The 26,364-nt window shown below is 37.9% G+C and overlaps 1 protein-coding gene across 1 annotated transcript; it reads left to right on the plus strand.

The window, feature by feature from the left end:
* Positions 1 to 10,436: 10,436 nt before the first annotated feature.
* Positions 10,437 to 19,301, plus strand: LOC129731499 (epoxide hydrolase 4-like). Its single transcript, XM_055691561.1, has 5 exons — positions 10,437 to 11,312; positions 18,008 to 18,106; positions 18,165 to 18,485; positions 18,545 to 18,953; positions 19,008 to 19,301. The coding sequence occupies exons 1-5, from the start codon at positions 11,067 to 11,069 to the stop codon at positions 19,193 to 19,195; spliced, it is 1,263 nt and encodes a 420-aa protein (XP_055547536.1). The 5' UTR covers positions 10,437 to 11,066; the 3' UTR covers positions 19,196 to 19,301.
* Positions 19,302 to 26,364: the final 7,063 nt, after the last annotated feature.

The following is a 26,364-nucleotide window of genomic DNA, read 5'->3' on the forward strand; positions in this document are numbered from 1 at the left end:
TTGAAAGCCTTATTCAACCTTGAAGTAATAATGGTGAAATGGAGCAAACAAATGAGTTAAAACATTGTTATAAACTAAAAGTATCGTTTCAGGAAGTCATAATTTCAATCCAATTCTCGCTTTTTTTAATAAAAATGTAACTTTATTTTGAAAAAAAAAAAAACCTAATATTGGCGGAGTTGGCATGGCTTAATCGATTTTTTTAGTAACCCCAACATTGCACTCATAGACATAAAATAGCATTACTAATCCTCTCCACTTTTCACACTTTTACGCAATTATAAATCTTTAACATCTTGCTCATCAACTCTGCATGTCTTCAGTCCGACAAAAAGCAACCAATATCTTAGCACTTTTCCAAAAACTACTTTCTAATCTAAAACTTCATTCCTCTACTCTCATTTTAAAAACATTACATATACTTAATTTTTGGACTTATTATTTTTGAGACTACAATTTTCAAAAATTGAGGTGCTATGCTAGTTAGAAAAAATGGTACTGCCCATTGTCGGCCTTTTGTCAACAACTCAATAATACGGATATGGGAACCAGAAGTCTTTATGATAAAGTTATGGAACAGAGAAGAAACATCGTCGGCTTTATCGAAGAACTATCAGGAATATCAGAGTTCAGATTGATCGTTTTGTCGACCCTGAACAAGATGTTCAGCTGGACCGGATATAGAGATTCAAGGTCAATCATCTCTCAAAACTAAAAACCACCTACGAATAGATCGGAGATGAAGTATTGCTGTAATCTCGAGATGAGCAGCCCCGAATGAAAAAGGTAAGAATTATTTTTTTCATGCCTACTTATATTGATATCTACATATTCATTTAAAAACAGACAAAACAGTGATAAAAAAGAACAATTAGGAAAAACCCAATTCTTTTCTTAGTTTTATGTTTGCTACGTAGCTTGGCTTGAACCCTCACCCTCCCCCTCGTCGCATTTCGTCACAAAACTGCAAATCCCTCCCTCCCCACTCAAATGCTACGTCATTTATGAATGTTCCCTAACAAGGTTTAGGCCATCATTTGAACCTGTTACACAAGGAGCGCAACTCCATTTTGTAATTTGCTGGCTATAGCTCTATAACATCCTAGTCTCAAATTGGTTTAGAAAATTGACCTGCAAAAAAAACTCGGGTTCGGGTCGGCTGTGGGTTTCCCAAAAATAAAATTCTCGGGCTCGGGTTTGATCGGAAAAAAAAGTTTCGGTTTAGGTCGGGTTCGCGTTTCAACTGAAAAACAAAATTCGGGTACGAATCGGGTACGGGTTTGAAAAAAGCCAAACCTGACCATCTCTAGTAGCCAGTACTTCAAACATTCTTAATGGTAAAATAAGCATACCGTATTGCAGAAAAATCGATGCATTCTACTCAAAGTTACAGTAACATTATGATTGTAGCAGCACCTGGACATTAGAGTTTTAATGCCATATCACCAGGCCCGGATTTAAGTGGGGGTGGGGCAAATGCCCCGGGCCTTTCGACACAAGGGGCCCCCCTGGTTCTAGACCAGACGTGAATACAGGTTGGAGACCTTTTTTTTGTTTTGCTCGTCACCTTCCAGCGAAGCGTTAAGGGGTTACCTTTTTGGTCGAGAAAAATGGGGGAAGTTTGAAATTATTTTTAAGTGCATAGCACCATTTTCATTGCATCAAAGTGATATTTTTCTGAAAGTGCAGTTTATCAACAACAACAAAAATATGTTTGATTCTGAGATATACCAATTATCACTGGAGTAATTGCCGTTTCCCCGAAACGCCATTTTTTGCAGAGGCTTGCGGTGATCCTGGTAGAGACTCAGCGGATCAACCGAAATCAAAAAATTCATATTATTTCATTAGTTGGGTCCTTGAACGATCGCTTTTATGAGTATTTTATTTTCAGTGCAAACGGGAACGTTTTTCCCAAAAAATGCACGTTTTGAGCGCTAAAAATTGCATTAAAATTCTTTTTGCGCCGAAATGTAACTGTATGTTTCAAAAAGCGATCGTTCAAGGACCGACGAATTTAATAACGAAAATTTAAAAAAAAGATGAAGGAAATCGGTTCAGTAGTTTTCCCGCAATCAGGATCACGGCGAAGTCATTTTTCGGAAAACACTATTCCGAGATAATCGCGTGTAAAGTTTCAAGTTTAGCTTATGCGGCCGTGGCGAGGCGCGCTGCAAATCGCTCTAAATTTCTTCCTATTGCTCAGATCTTCATGAAAATTTGTGAAAATGTTCTCAAGTTGTTGTATTTGAAGATAATGCAATGAATTTTTTTTCGGTTTTTTGAAAACTAAAAAGGTATATAACCCCTTAAATCATTTCAACTATTTTTTTTGAGAAAAGAGGCCCCACGAAAATTTCTGTCCCGGGCCCCCAACACCTGAACCTCCTTTCCCAAAAAACTTATATGTACAAATTATTTCATGGATGAACAAACCCTGGAAATTTAAGTAAAAGTAAGAAACCCTTTTCAAAAAATCTGATATTATGTAAAGCTTTGTTTTGTTATATAAATAAAAACAACCCTGAATATTTCAGTACAATCAGACAACCCTGATTACTTTTCGTATTTCTGAAACGTATTATTTATTTCCATTTCACTAGTTTTTCAATTACAAATGTTCGAAAACAAATTGTTCTAGACCCCCCGATAGAACATTTCAATTTTGGTAGGATAATAAAGGGGACAGCTCAAGCTTTCGAAAGACGAGTATTAGAGCGATACTAATTTTTTTTTTGATAAGTTCTTCAACCAGAGACACCGTGTGGCATGATTTAGGTGGAAAGTGAGTTTAGTAGCATCAAGTAGAATACCAAGGTCGCGAACACGGTTAACTAATTATAGTTCAAGTCCATCAATGCAGTATTCGAATATAATCGGGTTCAAAATAGGTCAATGTCATAATTTCATGACCTCACATTTTCCAATACTAGCCAGTAGCCAATCGACGACAAAATTCAACATATCTTGCAAACGCCGACAATTGTCGTTTGTACGAACTACCAGATACAGCTTTAGGTCAACTTTTAACTATAGCATTGCATCATCAAAGAATAGCGCGAAAAGTAAAGGCCCCTTATTACTACCTTGCGGAACTACCGATTTATTTGTGAATTGCGACGAAACACAAGAAAAAAGCTTCACACGCAGTATTTTTCCACATAAATAAGAAACATTGTTATCGTAAGCTTAGCCTGGGGGCTAATAGCGGTCTCGATCAACTGTATATATTAGTTGAGAGAATTCGTTATCGATATTGTTTTTTGACACATTTTGCATGTGTAGGATAGGTAAAACGATACACCGTGTCCCAGTGCTGAGTCGAGAAAATTTCCAGCTCGAAAAGATCCTCGATCGATGTTGTTACCCCCTCCCCTGTTCATTCTCCAGTCCCCCCTCGCCCCAGGCTTTACCCGGACGGATCTTAACAGGGCAGCTATACTGTTTATTTTCGTCCAAAGGCAGGAGTGAATTCAAAGCGATTAAACATACTGCAAATTTCAAAAGACCTGACGAAGGGGTACAAGGCCGTGACCGAAATTTCCAAAGTCCTACCTAACAAGCTCCGTGTCGTGGTCAGTGATCTGGCACAGGCCAATGCTATCGCTTGCTCTGAGCTCTTCACACGCGAGTATCGCGTTTACATACCCGCACGAGACGTGGAGATCGACGGTGTCATAACCGATTCGAGTCTGTCTGTCGAGTGTATCCTAAAAAGCGCAACCGGTTGCTTCAAAAATACCGAAACACAGGCGAAGATTTTGGATTGTAAGCAATTGCGGTCCATGTCGCTCGTCGGCGGTAAAAAAGTTTACACTCCGTCAGACTCGTTTCGCGTTACGTTTGCCGGATCTGCACTCCCTAGCCACGTCTCGATCGACCGGGTTCGTCTGCCTGTGCGATTGTATGTACCCCGTGTTATGAATTGCATCAATTGCAAGCAGTTAGGCCACACAGCCGCCTACTGCTGCAATAAGGCACGATGTAGCAAGTGTGGGGAGACTCATGCGGAAGATTCTTGCAGTGTTAATGCTGAAAAATGTATTCACTGTGGGGAAAACCAGCATGAGCTCTCCACATGCCCGGTGTACATGCAGCGCAGAGATAAAATCAAGCGGTCACTTAAGGAGCGTTCAAAGCGTTCTTACGCTGAGATGCTGAAGAAGACCGTGACCACTTCTACCATAACATCGAACCCCTTTGATCTGTTGCCCTCCGATGAAACCGATACTGACGATTCATCAGCGGGAACATCTTATGCCAATCCTGGGGAGTCTAGGAAGAGGAAAAATGTTTCTTCTCCTAAACTTCCCCGTAAAGGTCCTAATATTTCCCAAAGTGTAATGAAAAGTACGAACAAACCAAACAGTGCTGCGGAAAAACCGAAGCAAACTCCTCCTGGGCTTGCAAATTTAAAGTCCCAGAAGGAGTTCCCAGCACTGCCAGGAACATCTAAAACCCCAGTTGTTCCTTTTGCACATCCAGTTGATGAAACAAACTCTGGATTAGTGAAATTTTCTGACATTGTGGACTGGATTTTTGAAAATTTCAATATACCCGATCCAATTAAAATTTTTCTTACAGCATTCCCCCCAACAGTTAGATCATTTTTGAAGCAGTTGACTGCCCAATGGCCCCTCCTTGCAGCGATTGTATCCTTCGATGCCTAATTCAACTGCGTATATGAAGGATTCTATCTCTGTCTTACAGTGGAATTGTAGAAGTATTTTACCAAAAATTGATTCGTTTAAAGTTTTGATAAATAAAAACAAATGCGATGCATTTTCCCTTTGTGAAACTTGGCTTACTTCAAATATTGATCTCAACTTCCATGATTTTAATATTATTCGCCTTGATCGAGACACCCCATATGGAGGAGTACTTTTAGGGATTAAAAAGTGCTATTCTTTCTATCGTATTAACCTCTCCTCGATTCCAGGCATCGAAGTTGTCGCATGTCAAATGACAATACAAGGTAAAGTGCTTTGTATTGCCTCAATATATATTCCTCCCAGAGCACAGGTTGGGCAACGGCTGCTCTTTGATTTAATAGAACTTCTTCCCTCGCCACGTTTGATTTTGGGAGACTTCAACTCTCATGGCGTGGCTTGGGGTTCCCCAAACAATGATAACCGCTCCTCTTTAATCTATAACCTTTGCGATGACTTCGACATGACTATTTTAAACAAGGGTGAAATGACACGTATCCCGAAACCTCCAGCGCGCCCAAGCGCTTTGGATCTATCCTTATGTTCGACGTCGCTACGGTTGGATTGCACATGGAAGGTAATCCTTGATCCTCACGGTAACGACCATTTGTCTATTCTTATTTCAATTAATAACGGGTCGACTCGCATGCGACCAATTGACATTCCGTATGACCTCACACGGAATGTCGATTGGAAGTTATACGAGGAAATGATTTCAAAAGCGGTCGAGTCGATTCAACATCATCCACCACTTGAAGAATACAACCTCCTCGCGGGCTTGATTCTCGACGCCGCGTTGCAAGCCCAAACGAAGAAATATCCCGGCGTAACGATCAAAGAACGGCCTCCCACTCCGTGGTGGGACCCAGAGTGCTCCGATGTCTACACGCAAAGATCCGACGCGTTTAAGGCCTACCAGAAGGGAGGTATACCTGGCGACTATTTACGGTATTCGGAGCTTAATACCAAGCTTAAAAGTTTGGCTAAAGCAAAGAAACGCGGATATTGGCGTCGGTTCGTGAACGAGACGTCGAGGGAGACATCGATGAGCACTCTTTGGAACACAGCCCGAAGAATGCGGAATCGCGTAACGGTCAACGAAAGCGAGGAGTCTTCAAGTCGGTGGATATTTGATTTTGCCAGGAAAGTATGTCCGGACTCTGTTCCTGAGCAAAACATTGTTCGCGATGCGTCTCCGGGCCACGACGCAATAGAATCACCTTTTACGATGGCAGAATTTTCAGTTGCCCTCCTGTCCTGTAACAATAACGCGCCTGGGTTAGATAGAATCAAATTCAACTTGTTGAAGAATCTACCCGGCAATGCCAAGAGGCGCTTGTTGAACTTGTTCAATAAGTTCCTGGAGCAAAACATTGTACCGCAGGATTGGAGGCAAGTGAAGGTGATCGCCATCCAAAAACCAGGGAAACCAGCTTCTGATCACAACTCTTATAGGCCGATTGCAATGCTATCCTGTATCCGGAAATTGATGGAAAAAATGATACTCCGTCGTTTAGACCATTGGGTCGAATCAAATGGTCTACTATCAGATACTCAATTTGGCTTCCGCCGTGCCAAAGGGACGAATGATTGTCTTGCGTTGCTTTCAACAGATATTCAGCTGGCGTATGCTCGCAAAGAACAAATGGCGTCTGCGTTTTTGGACATTAAGGGGGCTTTTGATTCCGTTTCTATTGATATTCTTTCGGGTAAACTTCACCGACAAGGATTTTCTCCAATTTTGAACAATTTTTTGCACAATTTGTTGTCCGAAAAGCACATGCATTTTACGCACGGCGATTTGGCAACTTTTCGCATTAGCTACATGGGTCTTCCCCAGGGCTCATGTTTAAGCCCCCTTCTTTACAACTTTTATGTAAATGACATCGACGAATGTTTGGCAAATTCATGCACGATAAGACAACTTGCAGACGACAGTGTAATCTCTGTTACAGGAGCCAAAGCTGCCGATTTGCAAGGGCCATTGCAAGATACCTTGGACAATTTGTCTGCTTGGGCTTTACAGCTAGGTATCGAATTCTCTCCGGAGAAGACTGAGATAGTAGTTTTTTCTAGGAAGCATGAACCTGCTCAGCTTCAAACACAATTAATGGGTAAAACGATTTCTCAGGTTTTGGTACACAAATATCTTGGTGTCTGGTTCGACTCTAAAAGCACCTGGGGTTGTCACGTGAGGTGTCTGATGAAAAAATGTCAACAAAGAGTGAATTTTCTTCGTACAATAACCGGACAATGGTGGGGAGCCCATCCAGGTCACCTTATAAGGCTTTACCAAACAACGATATTGTCTGTCATTGAGTACGGGTGTTTCTGCTTCCGCTCCGCAGCAAACACACAACTGGAGCGAATACAATATCGTTGTTTGCGTATCGCCTTGGGTTGCATGCAATCGACCCATACGATGAGTTTGGAGATCTTAGCTGGAGTACTACCATTGAAAACCCGCTTCTGGAGCCTGTCTTCTCGTATTCTAATCAAATGCGAGGTCTTGAACCGTCCCGTGATTGAAAATTTTTAAAGGTTAATCGAACTTAATTCTCAAACCCGTTTTATGACATTGTATTTCAATCACATGTCCCAAAATATTAACCCTTCTTCGAATATTCCAAATCGTGTCGACTTATCAAATACTTCTGATTCTACTATGTTTTTCGATACATCCATGATAGAAAAAACTCGTGGAATCCCGGATCATTTACGCGTGCAGCAGATCCCTAAAATTTTTTCCAATAAATATCGAAACATCAACTGCGACAATATGTACTACACTGCCGGATCACTTCTTGATGGGTCCACTGGCTTCGGTATCTTCAATAACAGTTTAACCGTCTCCCATAGGCTCGATAATCCTGCTTCTGTTTACGTCGCAGAATTAGCTGCAATTCAGTACACCCTAGGGATTATCGAAAAAATGCCCACGGACCATTATTTCATCTTTACGGACAGTCTCAGTTCCATTGAGGCTCTCCGATCGATGAAAGATGTTAAGCACTCTCCGTATTTCCTGGGGAAAATACGGGAACATCTGAGTGCTTTATCCGAAAAATCTACTCAGATTACCTTAGCGTGGGTCCCTTCTCACTGCTCGATACCGGGTAATGAGAAAGCGGACTCTTTGGCTAAGGTGGGCGCAACAAACGGTGATATTTATGTAAGACCAATTGCCTTCAATGAATTTTTCGCATTTGTACGTCAGAATACGATCATCAGTTGGCAAAATTCTTGGACCAAGGGGGAACTGGGAAGGTGGTTACATTCCATAATCCCCAAGGTATCGACGAACCCGTGGTTCAAGGGGTTGGATGTAGGTCGGGATTTCATTTGCGTGATGTCCCGGCTTATGTCCAATCACTATAGATTTGACGCGCATCTCCGTCGTATTGGGCTCGGGGAGAGTGGTATCTGTGCCTGTGGTGAAGGTTATCACGACATAGAGCACGTTGTTTGGTCATGCCCTGTACACCGTGACGCCAGGTCTAAATTAATAGCTTCCCTGCAGGCCGAAAGTAGGCAGCCGGCTGTTCCTGTTCGTGATGTCTTGGCGAGCCGTGACCTATCCTACATGTCCCTTATATACGTTTTCCTGAAATCCATCCACGCCCCAGTTTAGTCCTATCCCCTTCCGCCTACATCCAACCAAACGACAAGAACACGTTAAGACCCCGGATCCGGAAACAGCAATCAGACCCGCACGATACTCTCAAGGCCCGATGGAAATAACCCAATATGCCAGTCCGTAATATCTTGGCCCAGCAGCGGAACAAATTTAATATGCTGCTTACCTATGGCAATGAAAACCATCAAACAGCAAACCTGTGCTTTTAATGCAAAATATTCTAGCTTTAAGTTAGATTTAGTTTCAGCTCGTAGTCGGCAGCGAGGATAAAAAATTTGCTTTTAGTTATTAAGATACTTTAGAAAGTAAGCTACCAGATATAATTGGCGCCGTTAAACATTGAATTGTATTTGTGCCGTGTCAAATAAACTATAGATGAAGAAAAAAAAAAAGATCCTCGACCGGATCAGGAAACGAACCCGATATCACAACCGTGTGGGTGAGCTAGCCGACCGACATCGCTGACCACAGAACCACGGGGATAAATATGTACAAACTTAACCATTTAACAAATGGACGCGATGCTCCTAGCCGTGAAGTTTTACGCAATAATATGTTATGGTCAATACAATCGAAAGCTGCCTTCAAATCAGTGTAGATGACATCAATTTGCGCTTTTTGTTCGATATGTGAAACACAACGAGCAACATTTTTCAGCAGACATTTACTGAAAATGTTTGTGTTTATGTTTTCGTTTTCTGAAACGGCTTTTGAAAAAACTTTGAATTAAGTTTAACGAGTCAGAAGTTTAATTGTTATAAAATTTCAATATTATAATAACAGATCGATTTTAAACGAACAGCAGGTCTGGATCATAAGTCATTTCAAAATTTAAAATTTTCTGATCTCCAATTTTTCTAGGAATAGAGGTTCCCACGAAAATATCTGCACCGCCTAACTCCGGCCCTGACAAACAGTTCGCAAATCATAAATATATTATCGATAAATAATTGCACACTCTCCACAAATTCAAAAAAAAGTTGAATCATGGTGTAAAAACAATTGAAATGAATGCATCCATAATTGAAAATCAGTCAGTGTGTGGGGCTCAATGAGTACCTATTCCTATAAATATGTCCTATGTATGTTATATCACGATCTGATACACCTTTCTTGCAGAACGAATTATCTGATTTCGTGTTCTCAGACGTAAATAAGAGCTAGTTGCTGAGACTTTAAGATATTGTCCAAAGAACATTCTGGCATAGGATATTTAACTTTTTGAATGTTGTTGGAGCCCTCCATTCGAAATGATCTCTCTCTCTCTCTGTTTCTCTCTTTTTCTCTGCTTCTTTCTCAAAATTTTTAAGCTTCATTATTTCTATTTTTTCTTCTCCTTTTCTTTCGCTTACTGGTGCTTGTTTTCTAGTTTTCCTTGAGAATTGATTCTATTTCGCAAATTTATGATAAACGTTCAGCATTACTACTGATGGTATAACAAAGGAACATTGCACCGCTAGGGGATTATTTCTGTTTTTTTTTTGTTATGAATTGAAATCTGTAAAAATTCAGAAATCTTCTGTTTTATTGTTATACTCCACCAAAATTCTGAATACCTACCTAAAATTTCCCTGCGAACTAGTGTAGGCCAAATGTTCACGTGTGCATGCTTGAGTTATCATATCTAGATTATCTCTTTTGAAAATTATCGGCACATTTTGACGCGTAAGGGTACAGTTTATTTTCGACTGTGCATTGCAAATAAGCGTGAATGAAACATCTTCAGTTATGGTTAGTGTGATTAAAATCATGATAAGATTACGACTACCGTACCAGTTTCAGTGTGGCACATCATTAGTTTCTAAATGCTGCTCGTCGAGGAAGCACGACTTATTCTGAAGTAAAGTTATAGTTCTAGCGTTTCGAATTCGTTTGATTGTTTGTTATTTTGTTTTCCGACGAACAAAACGGTATTTCAAGAAGCTTATTCATTTCATGAACGCTATACCGTACTGCGCTGTAAGATGTACAGAATATGTATCTCAACGGTGTAATCCACGCGTATTCAATTCACGTGTTGGCAACGTGTGTGGAAATCCACTGTCGACGTCACATTGAAATAGACTTCGCACCCCATCTCTGAGTAAGACGGTGGAAACATAATTCGTAAAAGTAGATGATGTAACTAACATAGTTTTATGCTGCAGCATATTCACTACGACATGCATTCGGTGTAGAAATGTAATGTGTAATATTCTATGTTATTCTAGTGTCTTTGTGTGTGTCTAATCGGTCTAATCACAGTGAAATGGGAAAAGGAACACTCAAAAAACAGTGTACATAATATATACGACTGTACCAAATATTGCAGTGGCAAAAAAATCAAAGCATCATTAAGTAGGTAATTAAACTGATGCAGGAATAGAGCGAATGTCTGTGAATTGAATTTTCGTTGGACTAAAGCGGCAAAAGAGGTCAAATGGTAAAAGGCGTTCTCAAACATACTGATAGCAAAAAGTGATACTGCAGGTTTAATCGTCCTATGGATTGTTTTTAATATTTTACGTCAGCATACCTCCTGATGTGGAATAGGACAGGAATACAGACAGTTTCGTTCAAGTGCAACTGTAAACAGGTCGTACCAGCGCGATTACGGAGCACGTAGTAGGCGCCAGGGAGTGCAGCAGTTAGTTCAACTATGGGATACCATAAAGTGTAAAGTGTGTGAAAAGTTGCATATTAGCCCATTTACAATACTCCCGAAACCAGTGATACTCAATATGTCACAGGCCATGCGATACGAAGTGTTGGAAACGATTCCAAAGAAGAAAATTGTTAAGCTGTACCTGCGTTGTTTGGTTGCAAATCTGATTCTTCTTGTAAAATGGCTGTTTGAGTGCATTAAATGCAAAGTGAACAAAACCACCATTATGCGGAAGGCTATCGAGCAGGTTGAGTTCCCGAGTAAACAGCCTAACTTCATGACTGAAACCAAAATGGGTCGACACTCATATGTTAAACTTGAGGTAAATACATCTGGTTGTTGTGTGAATGATATGACACAGCACGAGGAGCAACACTTGAACGTTTAATCTGATAACGACTTCTAAGCTTGTTCTTTGCATATGCCGAAACATGTGCTTGCGTCGTTGTCTTTGCATGTGAATCAGCCGCGACGTCTAGAGTAGCTACTGTGGTCATGAGATTGTCACTGACCTTTGGCCAGTGACGAAAAAGTCACTTATCATCTATTGATATCATTTTGGTGTTTTTTTATAGAATCAATAAAATGTTCAGTAAATGAGTATCAATGATTCATAGCAAAGACTTATTGAATTATATAAGTGTGTAAGCGTCGATAAAAAAGAAATCGCCATAACTTCGTGGTTACTCTGAAATCATTACCTTCAATATCTAGGGTAGGGAACATATTTTAAGCAGGTTTAGGAGCCGCCTGTGTATTGGGACGTAATACTCGAAATGTGTAAGGTGAAATACAAACATGAATATATTAATTCGTTCATTATCATTTTCTCTGTCAGCACTTTTTTTCGGATTGTAAAAGTGATTGAGGAAACTTTAACAATAATTAAAGTTTACAATCGAGGTAGATTTTTTTTTGATTGATGTTTATTCAAAGATTTTTTCCTGTGCTGAACGGTTTTTTATGTATTCGTGAGACAGCTAGGGAACCATTCAAATATTCATAATGCGGAATTTGGTAATTCTCAATACCCACCCACCCCCATGTAACGCAATTTTACATGTTTGCCCCATGCAATATAACGCTTCGCTGAATACCCCCCCACCCATGAGCGCGTTATGTATTATTTGAATGATCCCTAGTCAATCGGAGTGTTCGTTCTAGTCATTGAAGTTGTCGATAATGATCAAAATTCAGGTGTTTGAGGGCCGTTCTCATCAACTGATTAGAACAGGCGCCACTGCTTAAGCCGCTCCTTACCCTATATTGTTTAAGCACATTCAGTTCTATGAAGACAATTCGCTGCATCTTTTGTTTCTAGCGATTCTGTTTTCTGATTTTTGACAACGCGTTGTTAAAACTTTTTTTTAAATTTTCTGAGTTATTTTTATTCATATATTATTGAGGAACTTGAAAATTTTTTACTGAATTTCCAACTTGTTTCATTGTTTACATTCGATTGATTTCTGTAAAATTTTGTGGGAAATACAAGAGCAGAATCAAAGATTCATTAAGCCTGGAAAGATAATCTTATTTTAGCGTAAAATGCACGTTTTTGTTTAAAATTTAATAATGAGTGATTTTTTTTTTAATGGGGAATTTGTTAGTAGCTTAAGTATTTATGATAAATATTAGTGAATAATGAGTATGTGTGTCCAATCACAAATGGTGACTTCTCAACACTGTTAGAAATTCGTAATTTTAATTGTTAGGATTTTTTTACTTTCGCAATTTGGACTTATCATTCGTAGGGATTTAAACCAGACCGATGTCATGGCAACAGTTTCCTGAAGCCGCCGCCGATGACGATGGCGCTACGGTTGGAAATATGGTCATAAGCTCCTTTCATTGTGCCGCATGTGTTACCGTACGGGTTTTTTGCGTGCTTCTAACTATATTGAATGTAGGGCTAGCCGGAACGTGTTGAAACATGTTTGAACGTGACCTATTTATGTCCTGCACAAAATCCATAAAACGTTCAAAACAAAACAATCGTGTTTCGCTTTCTGCATTTCTTCACACCACTTGCAGCAACAGTTGATCTCGCATGGACGGTGCTTAATCGGCTGTTACACAAGCACTGACAGCCTTTTGACGTATAATCGAGCCAGAGAGCCAGAGAAAAACGGCTTCAAGCGAAATGTATGGGGATGACGTTCGTGACAGGGATGTGATTTAAACCTACTTGTCAGAAAAGGGGAAGTAAATTTATAACTAACTTAATTGCTAACTTATTGGCTATAAAGAGAGCTTATCGTAGCAATTGAGGATTGCAACGATTTTTTGTCGAAAATTGTTAATAATTTTATTTGACATAGTTTCTAATGGTTCAACACCAGTAAGTCTATGTAATTCGAGTGTACCAAACCAAGGAGGACGCTTCAAAGTCATTTTCAGAATTTTATTCTGAATCCTTTGGAGCGTTTTCTTCCTTGTTGAACAGCAACTTGACCAGATCGGTACTGCATAAAGCATTGCTGGTCTAAAAATTTGTTTGTAAATCAAAAGTTTGTTATTTAAACAAAGTTTAGAGTTCCTGTTAATGAGAGGATATAACCATCTCGTATATTTTATGCACTTGGCTTTTATACTCTCAATGTGCTCTTTGAAAATAAGTTTTTTATCGTAAATTAGTCCCAAGTACTAAACCTTGTCAGACCAACTTAAAATAACCCCATTCATCTTGACAACGTGATTATTGTTTGGCTTGAGGAAAGAAGCCCTAGTCTTATGAGGAAAAATTATCATTTGAGTTTTAGAAGCATTGGGAGAGATTTTCCACTTTTGCAAGTAGGAAGAACAAATATCTAAACTTTTCTGCAATCGACTGCATATGACACGAAGGCTTTTTCCTTTCACGGAAATGCTTGTATCATCGCAGAACAATGACTTTGTGCATTCTGAAGGCAAATCAGGAAGATCTGAAGTGAATATGTTGTACAGGACTGGACCCAAGACTGAACCTTGAGGTACACCTGCTCTGACAGGAAATCTATCAGATTTTGAATTCTGATAGACAACCTGAAGAGTTCGATCAGTAAGATAATTTTTCAAAATTTTGATTAGGAAAATTGGAAAATTAAAAGTTTGCAATTTCGCAATCAAACCTTTATGCCAAACACTGTCGAATGCTTTTTCTATGTCTAAAAGAGCAGCTCCAGTGGAATAACCTTCAGATTTGTTAGCTCGTATCATATTAGTAACTCTGAGCAATTGATGAGTAGTGGAATGCCCATGGCGAAATCCAAACTGTTCATCTGCAAAAATTGAATTTTCGTTGATGTGTGACATCATTCTGTTGAGAATAATTCTCTCAAACAGTTTACTTATTGAAGAAAGCAAACTGATTGGTCGATAACTTGAAACTTCAGCTGGATTCTTATCCGGCTTTAAAATTGGAGTAATTTTTGCATTTTTCCATAATTTGGGATAATATGCAATTTTGAAGCAGCAATTGAAAATTTTCACTAAAAATACCATTGTGCTCTCAGGAAGATGATTGATTAATATATTAAAGACTCCAACGTCACCAGGTGCTTTCATTTTTTTGAATTTTAATAATTGATTTAATCTCATTCAAGTTAGTTTCAATTATTTCTGCAGGTAAAAAATTCTGGGAAGAAATTAAATCAAATTGACGTGTGACTTCATTTTCAATTGGACTCACAAAATTCAAATTTGAGTTATGAACACTCTCAATCTGCTGAGCAAGTCTTTGAGCCTTTTGCTCATTGGATACAAGAAAACGTTTACCATCTTTTAAAACTGGAATAGGTTTTGAAGGTTTCTTAAGAATCTTCGACAGCTTCCAAAAGGGTTTTGAATAAGGTTTCAATTTTTCAACTTAAGTCTCAAAATTTTGATTTCTCAGAAGAGTAAATCTATGTTTAATCTCTTTCTGTAAATCTTTATAAATAATTTTAAAAGCTGGGTCACGAGAATGTTGATATTGACCCCCATTCAAACGAATTAGAAGTTGAAGATTTTCGTCAATTATTGGTGTATCAAATTTCACTTGAGCCTTTGGAACAGAATAATTCCTGGCATCAATAATTGCGCATTTCAATGCTTCCAAAGCGGAATCAATATTCACTTCACTTTGCAATTCTATCTCATTATTGAAATTATTTTCAATATGAGTTTTATATCTTTCCCAATTAGCCTTGTGATAGTTAAAAACAGAGCATATGGAGTTCAAAATTGATTCATGTGATATGGAAAAAGTAATTGGAAGATGGTCAGAATCAAAGTCAGCATGTGTGATCAATTCACTACATACATGACTTTGATCTGTTAGCACCAAATCAATTGTTGATGGATTTCTTACAGAAGAAAAGCATGTAGGACTATTCGGAGACTAATAATGAGTGATCGTTAATAATGAGTGATCATTACGGTGTTAACACATCGATATATAACAAATACCAGAATTCAGTTTTTTGAAAAAAAAAGAGAGCGTTTTGGCCTTTTTGAAAACGAAGACAGCAATATTACTAGAAGCGAAGAGTCAAATTGACACAGACTATCTCTCTAGGGTTAAAAATTATTTGATAACGATGAATAATGCTGCCAACTGGATTGCGCATTTAATGAGACAATTTTTACTGGATTACATTCAAATTATATGAATTTGTAATGCAAGGAAACTATAGTTTTACAAGTAATTTATTTCGTATTAATTATTTTGTGGTTCAAAAGATTTGGAAAGAAACGTAATCCAACAACTGTTTAAAAGCAACTGCTTCAGAATAAATTATGTGGCCTCAACGTCTTTTTTTATTGAAGTTGAACGTTCTCGGCGTTGCTAAAAATTAAAGTGTTCGAAATTAGGAACCATTTCTTCAATTTTGCTACCTCTTTAGCACAACTCATTTAAAAAATAATAGGTCAAATAATAGTTGTGTTGGTCCCGCATTAACTATGCAGGTAATGCTGAAAATTTTCGTTGAGTGGCTCAGTAGATCAGATATCAGATAATCAAATACTGAAAGAAAGTAAATTCAAATGTAAATACACTAAAACCGCTTTATTGTGTGAGATTCTTAAATGTTTTTCAAAGGGCGAGCTGTAGAAAATTGATTTGTAAACTTAGATGAAACTGCACTGAACAAAAAAAAATCCTAAACGTACGGTCGAATCCGAGCCTTTGGTATCCCTATACCGAGTAACAGTGAATGACAATGAACTCATGTCCTGGGCTCAAATTAATTTGTGCCCGCTGTCAGAAGTAAGATAAAGACGTATGAAAAGAAGCGTTGATATGCTATCTCGTTTTTACATATGTTGAGATGTTAGCCCTTGAAACATGGCGTGATGCCAAAGGGGTGGTCGAATCCCAAAGAAGTAATTGAACAAGTTGTTGGGAGTTAAATACTCTTTTCAAAACTACCACGTTCCTAGTGGTTTAGCACGAAACATACGTAAAAAGTGCGCATGTAGCATAAAAAATAAAAAAAAAACAGATGTTGAAAATATTTTTTTTTGTTCCCACAACATTTATTTGACACGGCACAAGTTGAAAATATTTTACTGAGCGTCTTGGTAGAATGATGTAAGAAATCAGAAAAAAAAAATTATATGTTTCCATTGAACTCTACTAAATTTAGGAAGTGAATATTGAAAACATTACTAGTCTGTACAGATACATATTTCAGTTGCTATATACAACCTTCATTAGTGCTTATGTGGACTTTAACTGCTCCAGTCCACATGAGCACTGATGAAGGTTGTATGTACCCGATCAGAAGAGCATAACTAAAAAATTATAAAATTCTATCAACACGAGATACAAATAACATAATTTGATACGATTTTGTATCTTCCCATATGCTTTTGATAACAAAATTAAATCTGAAGGAGTTAGAAAAACAAATCCTGAAATGATGTTGTTCTGGAACAATTCTCACTTTTTCCGTCTCTATCAAAACCTGTTGTTTATAACAATGGTTGTTATTATATTATGCTATCTAATTTTGTTAGAAAACTGATACGTTAGTAACATAGTTTGCTATGGGTTTGATATTAGCAGAATATTTTTGGTTATGATATCTGTTATTTTAACACCTAACGGGATCAAATTTAAAACACAACCTGAAAGGTTTTTCACATAACAAACTTACTGCCTCTGTTACATTTTTGTTTTGTCTTTCTGATCGGGTAGCAACTGAAATACGTATCTGTACGGAGTTTAATGTTAACATAATAGAGTTTAATGGAAACATAAAATTCTTGTTCTCTATTTGATGAGTAAGCTAATGCTTCAAAAATGTTTAATAAGGAGAATTTCAAATTATAAGTTGGATCAGAAATTCTACGAAAGTAAAAACAAAGGTTCTTCTCAGCAATATTAACATATTAAATTATCATCTTATGACAAGTTTTAAATGTTTCTAAATCACATCAAAGATACACGAACAAAATTAAAAAAATAATCAAACCCTATTATTTTTAGTTCAAAAGCTTCTTTCACAAATAATTCATATAATTTTGAGGATAAATTTTTTTCTGATTTTGCTTACTAAAACTGACACACCCCTTAAAATATATTTAAGTCAAAATCAACCGATTTGTTGTGGAAAAGTATTTTTGTCTGGTCGAGAACAAACAATGTTTCATAAAAATCAAAAATATTCGTTTCAAACATTAGCATTGTTAGGACGATGTTACTTGAAATTGTACAATTGAGTATTTTTCCTAGATTAATAATAGAACTTGTTAACCATTGTTAGACAACTGAGTGATCAATAATTTGGTATAATATATCCTCATTTCTTGCACGTTCCTGTATTTTGTAGCCAGAAGTGTCAGTTATAAGGATATTTTATATTTGATTTTTCTTTTTTTACTTTATTAGATGTATTTGGTCAAAACTCTTTTTAAGTCATTTCCCAAGAACTAAAAAATTGGAATGACTCAAATAGTATATTTGATCTCTTCTTCATGCATAATGAACGCAAAGATCCATGCAGCACAAAATTTAATCAATTAATATTTCTTTTTTTACCCACACCATTTTAGAAGACAAAATTTCACTATGTGGAAGCAGGGAGCCGCAGCAACTCTACGGTTTTGCTTCTCCATGGGTTTCCAGATTGTTGGTTAGGGTGGCGATACCAGGTATGTGCAAACGCAAATTAATTTTAGATATTTCATTTTGATACTGATTATTTTGCAGATTTCAGAACTGTCGCAGTACTTTCACGTGATAGCGTTAGATCTTAAAGGGTTCAACGATTCTGACAAACCGCAATGGCGATTTGACTATACTCCACGGAAGGTGTGTGAAGATTTGCGGAAGTTTCTAATAGCCATTAGCGCGAAAAGTGTGTTTATAGTTGGACACGATCTGGGCGCCACCATTGGCTGGATTTTTGCTCACACCAACCCAGAAATGGTAGAGAAGTTTGTCAGTGTCTCAACCCCGCATCCCAATTTGCTGTGGGAAAGCCTTCCAAATAGTTCCCCATTTAATCGACGGTGGTTAGATTTTGTACAGGTAGTTTGTGATAGATTTTTTACTAGTACCTACAATGCATAAATTCAAAACTTTTTCAGCTACCATACCTTCCAGAGATAGAGATGAAACATAATGCAGAGCGCAATTTGAAAAAATGCTACCCCCATATTTCTAAAGAGAAGATGTGCATGACTGAAACGAATGGAACTGTGATAAATAACATGATGGAGGCATATAAGTACATGTTCAGCCAAACAGACGATTGGAGAGGTCCTCTCAACTATTACCGAAACATTTGCTTTTTTCGTGTGAAAGAAGGCGAAACTTTACAATGCCCTTGCTTGATTATTACCGGAAACGATGATAGATTCTATAAACTGGAATCAGTCGTAAAAAGTTCCGATTTTTGCGAAAATTTTGTTATCAAAATCATTGAACAATCCGGTAGGGCTCCGCATCAGGAAATGTCGTCTGAATTTAACAGTACTTTACTGAAATTTCTAATAGGTAAAACAAAAATATTTGTTGCAATCCAGAAATTTATCAATATTTTTCTTTAAGGCAAGCGTATGTTGGTGCGATCAACAGAAAATATCACTCCGACGCCGACAAGAGGCCTTGTAGGCAGAGTCTTCGGAGGATTTGGAGTGGTAGCAAACAACACAGTGAAACTTGGTAATAACTTGAAAGATGGATATACATTTGCGACTGGGTTGAACAGTGTTCCAAACTTTATGATAAAGAGTTGAAGCATACTTAAAATCTTCTGATTTTTAGTTTCTTTTGGATTGAAGTGTGTTTTCGAAAAAAGTGTATTTTAACATTTTAAAATCAAAATATACGCGATTGAGAGTGCGATATGTCTTCTGTTATTTTAAAGTTTTGAATACTTTCTGACATCAATCTTATTTTCGTTTTAACTAATAACCATTTACCGCAACACGGTTACCCAGAGCCCGAGCGGAAATCGATGCGTCTAAATTTCAACTGTCAAATTTCTACTAAGATGTAAAAAATCCAGTCCTAACTCTTATTGTTTGTTCTGAGAAATTGATTAGGTATTGAAGTTTTTTAAAATTTTTAGCTCCTAAGAAAGAACACGTTATAGAGCATTATGATTTTCATCATTACGCGTTGCATTGAAATCGATTTTGGTCTCAGCAATGTCAAAAATGAAATTAACAATCTAGTCATATTACCGAACGATGGATTTCGTTCGTTCGATTGATGTGAATAATCTTGTTGATAAACAACAATGAAGGTATTAAGTAAAGGTATCTGAAGATATTTTTTCATGACTTTGTTCCCTTTTCAAACACATCCAGTACCATCTGGGATGAATCGAAGAAACTTACATACAACAAACAACAAACCAGACAGATGTCGCTGTAGTATTCATCTAACACTAAGACAAGACGTGACAGCTGGTCACCGTTACATTCAACCAATTTGAACCGGCTGCTGATTGGCTGAATTCGATAACGCAATCGTCACGTAGAAAATACAACGAGGTTACTTTCCACTGTAAAGCAGTGATGCTGGAGAGTCATAATTTAGCTATTATAATTGTTCATAAATAATGATGCAAAAGTATGCAAGGTACATGATATTACCGAGTAATGTATTTCACTGTTATAACTTTAAAAATGCATTGATTAATCGTTTATTACTATTTCGGTTGAAGTCCAAGAAACTTAGAAAGAAAACATTTGGGTACCAAGAAACTTAGGAAGAAAAAATTTGATAATAGAAGTATGCTTTATTGAACATAAAATAATAAATAAGAATTGAGTATTATTCGCCTATATATTGCAATTTTAATTTGTTTTATTTTCATTGACCTGCAGAAGTTGTTAAAAATAATTATTCTGGCATCAACGGTATGGAACGTTCAAAAAAATTTCGACGGGGATGACGGCCGTTACGAAAAGAAAAATAAGAAGCCAGCTGTCGCGTCTTGTCTTAGATCTAACAGTAAAATAGAGTTGGTACGATTACAATGGTAATTATTTTGTTTTCAAGCGGATCTTTCGAAATTATAATTAGTAGTAATACTGCACACACTGTTGTTTTTAAAAACTATTAGACATCATTTTTAATTTCATAAAAAGTTTAGGACATTGAGTCATAGATGTTCCTGTGCCATTAAATATATGATGATCCTGATGTTATTTGGATTGTTGGAATGAGTTTTTCCCCAAGAGAAACTTGCCGAAAGCGCGTGTTATTGTTTAAAAAATCATTCCCTTTCCTTTTTTTCGTATATTTTAAGCAGTGTTTTCCTGAACTTTTTGTGTGGAAGGTTCCAATATCTTGTATATTGAATAAAAAAAAAAAAAATTTTTTTTGAGTTTTTGTTGCCAATTTTTCAAAAGTCTTCAACTGATAAAACTGTCATATTTCACAATCTAAGGAATGAATTACTGCCATGCCAGTATGCCATTTGGGTCATCGTTAGTAAACATTTAAAATTTGTTGGCTTGATGTCTGCTCCACGGGACACCCGAAACAATGTTCAATGTTAAGAGGTGGCGCTGTAGTGGTAGTGGTAGTAAAATCGAAATTTTTACGAGCATTTTAATTATTGACCGGAAAACCTGCTATTACTTATTCTGTTTTTATACTATTCTAACTTTCTAGTAGTTACTTTTACTATATACAATCTATTTTTATCAGGAAACTTGATTTTCCTATACAACTTTATTGAGTCAATAGAGTTGTATAGAAAAATCAAGTTTCTTGTTAAAAATAGATTGCATATAGTAAAAGTAAGTACTAGAAAGTTAGAATAATATAAAAAAAGGGTAACTAATAGCAGTTTTCCGGTTTTTGAGCAGAATGCTCGTGGAAATTTCGATATTACTACCACTATCACTACAGCGCCATCTCTTAGAATTGAACATTGTTTCGGGTGTCCCATTATAGTCAGGTTTTTGTTACGCTGGGGATACTTACTTACTTTACTTTACTTTCATGGCGACAGATCGTTGAACTTCTATGCCGAATCCAGAAAATGCCTTCACAAAACTCGGTCTTGAGCTACTCCTCTCCAGTCTCCTCTTACACCCGCTGCTCTGGCATCCTCGTCGACAGCACACATCCAGCGCGTACGAGGTCTGCCTCGAAGTTGTCGGCCTCTATCCGGTTCTCTGCTAAATATTATCTTTGCCGGTCGCGTATCCACCATTCGTGCTATGTGGCCAGCCCACTGTAATCTGCCATCTTTCATCAGCTTGACAATATCAGCGTGTTTGTATACTTCGTACAGCGTGTGGTGCTGTTTATTTTCTAGTTTAGCACCTAGTATTGATCGCGGGATTCTACATTCAAAGACCACAAGCGCTCATCGATCGGCCTCCTTCCACGTCCTATATCAGAGTCCTATAGAGCGCAAATTTCGTACGGATCTGTAGGCTACGGGGCTTAAGCTGGCTACGCAATCCATAATAAGCCCTATTCGCTGCCGCAATCCGTCTCTTCACCTCGCGGCTTACGTCGTTGTCACATGTCACGAGATCCGTCTCCCCCGCAGCACCAACACTCGCAGAACTACTACGCCCTCTGCCAGCCACCATGTACTTTGTTTTGGCAGTGTTTATGGTAAGTATAATTCTCGCAGCTTACGTTTTGAGAGCCTTTAAGGCCTCCTCAACTGCTCTACGGTTAACATCAATTACATCAATGTCGTCCGCGAAGCCTGGAAGCATGTGGGACTTAGTGATGATGGTGCCCCTCCTCTGCACACCTGCTATTCGTAACGCACCTTCTGAAGTTATGTTGAACAGCAAGTTCGAGAGTCCGTCACCTTGCTTCAGACCATCTAGTCAATGACCAGATGGTGTGTCTGCAAGTTGTGTTCTCGAAACTCATCGAGGATCTGTCTCAAGGTAAACATCTGGTCCGTTGTAGATCGTCCCACTCAAAACCGCATTGACATTCTCCAACAAAGACTTCCGGCAACGGCCTCAGTCGCTGGAACAGGATACGGGAGAGAATTTTATAAGCGGAATAGAGGAGGGTTGTCTCGATAGTTACTACGGTCGAGTCAATGTCCCTTATTGTAGATAGGGCATATGAGTCCTTCCAACCAGTCCAAAGGTAGTTATTCCTCGGACCATACCATCAGGAAAATCTGCTCAATTGCACTACACAGCCGTTCGCTCCCGACTCTGAAAAGTTCGGCCGGTAAGCCATGCTTCCAAGCGTCTTTGTGGTTCTTCAGTTCTTTGCAAGCATTTTTCACATCTTCCAATGTTGGTGGGTCCACAGCTTGTTCATCCTCCCCAATTTCTACCCTGTTCCCCTCGACGACTTTCCAACTCCTTCCAACACTTGGCCACCTGCGATTCATCGGTAATTAGGTTCCCCTCCCGATCATTACACATGACAGTTACTGGCACGGTCCGGTTCCTGATTCCGTTAATCGTTCTACAGAACGAACGTGTCGTGCCTAGTGAAGCAATTCTCTGCGTTGCGAAAAAGTACTGAAAATAAAAAAATAGGTAGGTATTTAATAATTTATTAATTTATTTTACATTCATTTTTGGAAATTTGATAAAAGTGCATGATTATACGTGAAAGACTATTCCGAATATGAATATTTTGTTTTTATGTGGTACAGGTGAAAATGAAGGCCAAATAGAGCATGCCGTTTGCTAGCGACAAGCTGCAAGTATCTTATAGCGAATTTCTTTATTCCATCAGCTCACCTCGTTTTGACGTGGAGCACATCTGTTCAACTAAAGACCCAAAAACGAGACAAAATTCCTTTATTTTAAGTATCGACATCTAGCGGTGGAGAGGACGCATTTTACACTCAAAATTTTATTACACTTATACCATTCATACCTGCTCGTGGTGAAGAATTATTTCGGTTTTCTTGTCCTCATACAAAATCAAAAAGCAAAAAAACTGTGCGATCTTTCGTCGCTCTTTCGTCGAAAGAATTCTTTGTGCTCTCCGGTTCTGATATAGCGAGAGTGCCTTTTCATGATAATCGTACAGTACCACCCGCATACGAGCAAAGTTTTTTGTAGATATTTTTTTAATGAATTTCATTGTTGTTCAAGTTGAAAACCGAATATCTTTACTAACGACGATTATTTTTTTACATAGTACCTAATGTCGCAAGCAGTGCTGTGTATAGCGCGTCTGGTATGCATTACTCGGAATGTTAGGTCTAATAAACGGTACGAGAAAAAAATTATTGCCGTTAGTCGAGAAATTCGGATTCCAATCCCAACGAAAATATTTAAGTAATACAACTAACTGGTTAAAATGGTTTCAACAGTCGCGGGGTGTCCCTTCCAAGACAATTTGTTAAGTAATGTTTGAATGGTTGAGAGATTTTCAGATTAATATTTTTTTATCCATGTTGATTGTCAATGGTTACTGAATTTCCGCTTAAAAATATCTTAAATACGGTCTTGTCTCAACTTGATTTTGATAGATTCAAGATCACCTTTTTATCTGGTTATTGAGCAAATAAAGGATGGATGTTTGTTGCATGCACAAACTATTGGAGCGAACTGTTTCAACGATAACGATAGCAATTGCATATCTGTTCTGTACCTGGAGCTAACCTAACTGCTGTCAAAACCCTTTTTTATTCGCTTCATTTTGGCCTAGTATTGACCTGGCATGTTGTCCGAAGCGCACCGTGAAATTTATCAGGTTTAGCCCACCACGTGCTTAGTTCGGAAACAATTATTTGGCATCTCTTTCTTACTTGCGTCGTAAATCGCGATGTCGTTTCTTTATTCCTCGGTAGATTTGCATTGACCCAGTGGAATTAAGATGCTTGCTATTACTTCGGCCTTTTTGTGTTTTTTTATTATTTAAAGTTATAAATAAATGCAACAAATTATTCATTCATGTCGCTTTTTTCACCTCAAAAAAAAAAAAAAAAAATAAATAAACGGCCGTAAACAAGAATAAAAGTGAATACTTTTCAAACGCAATCTTTATACCTAAATTGGAGAGACAAAGTATATAACACGGATACATATTTTAGTAACTAGATACAAACGGATTGTATTTTGGAGAGTTTATGAAGTTTCGAACGAGCTGGAGCACTTGGCGCATAACTTGAAGAAACAGGCATTTGCTATAAAACATTGATGACAACGGCCACGACAGTACTAGTTGCAAGGTTTGAAAAATAGCAGGTTTGTGTATTTGATTCTGCTTAGCAGCATCAGCGCTATTTGGTAATAGGCGGATGCAAAGGGTACTACAATCACCAATACAAAATTACGCTACAGTGTGGAATTCATACACACATCCCCTCTGAGATGATTGTTGCATCATATATAGAAGTATAAAAATGGAAGAAGACGAAGCTCCGCCCAAAACTTAAGTGCTGCAAACTGATGTACGAGCTTCGGTATGGCGTGCCAGGAATTCACTCGGTTTGAATGATTTGTATAGGGTTCCTCCATTATGTATGTACGTATGCGTATGAAAGGCGCAGTAGCTCCTGTGGTGGCGGCTAGGCACATAACGTATCATTACGGACATCTCACGAAGGGTATTACATGGCTCTACAATGGCGTTGAAATCAAATCTGGGGGATTATTAATATTCATACATTTCATATCGACGCAGAAGTATTGTGGCTGGGTTGAATAAGTAAAATGTGATACGATATAGAATTACGCCAAATTGACGTTACCCTGCTGGGAGAACTGATGAGGGTAGCGACATTTCAGTGCCTGCGGGCTCTTTTCCTGATGAGTTCGTGATTATGGCTAGTACAACTCTTGCAATAATGATACTTAATCACGAGCAAACGAGAACTTATGAAACGAGTATAAATGAATCATCGAAAAACTTTTTGTACACAAGCACATGGCGTGTGAAGAGAAAATTGCTCGGAAATATGAATTGATAAACGATTCAATGCCCAGGTGTTTTGCATGTTTAGAACACATTTAGTTTGAAAGTTAGTTTAATCAGATTTAGTCTTTACTAAATAGCTGTTTAGGTCACATGAGCAATATGATTTCCTCCTATATCTTGTATCGTCTCTTGAGATTAATAACAACTTCATTGAGCTGACCACGCGGTACATGCGTTAGCAGTTATTCTGGTTTGGTGGTTATCATGGTGGGATTGCTAGCATTGAGCCATGATTGTGATATCAGATCCATATTCTGATTTTTCGTCAGAGCATCATAAATATTTTCACTAACGTAGGTACCGGAATATAATACAAAAAATCTTACAGTAAATCGTTATTATATAGGTATTGTTTGTCCTGTTCACCAGAGGATCAAAATTTACGTAGAACAAACAGAAGCTCAAACTTGTTTTATTTCGTATTTTTCCTCTTGTACAAGTTGACCTTTTTTCGTGTGATGAGAGGAATTGCACAAAAACATCACATTAAAATCATTGAACATTTCACGAGTAGCTGTTTCCGTAACATCATTGATTTTTTTTGTGTGGTGGACCACATACAAAAAAGTTCTTTGTTCTCTAAACTCAATGATTTTGAATCAGAAATTACACTTGAAAATATTTTTGGACAGTTGGTTAAGGTACGTACTTATTTTAAACACTGGGGTCTTTTTTATGCGGTTGATTGTACCGCGTTGAAAAAATCTGCGTAATTTGAAAAAATCGCGTAAAAAACATTGTTCAATAAATAGATTCAATTAAAAATAATATTACGCAACAAAACATATGCTTAAACAATTATAAAAAAATGGGAACAAAACACACAAAACGCTTTACTTACTACTACTTTACTTACTTTTACGGCGACAGACCGATTATCGATCCAATGCCGAATCCAGAATACGTCGCCATGTCACTCGGTCTTGGGCTGCTATCCTCCAATCTCCCCTAACACCTATTTCGCGGGCATCCTCGTCGACAGCAAACATCCAACCAGTGCGGGGCCTACCTCGAAGTC

The sequence above is a fragment of the Wyeomyia smithii genome, chromosome 3 (assembly GCF_029784165.1).
Source record: "Wyeomyia smithii strain HCP4-BCI-WySm-NY-G18 chromosome 3, ASM2978416v1, whole genome shotgun sequence".
NCBI lineage: Eukaryota > Metazoa > Arthropoda > Insecta > Diptera > Culicidae > Wyeomyia > Wyeomyia smithii.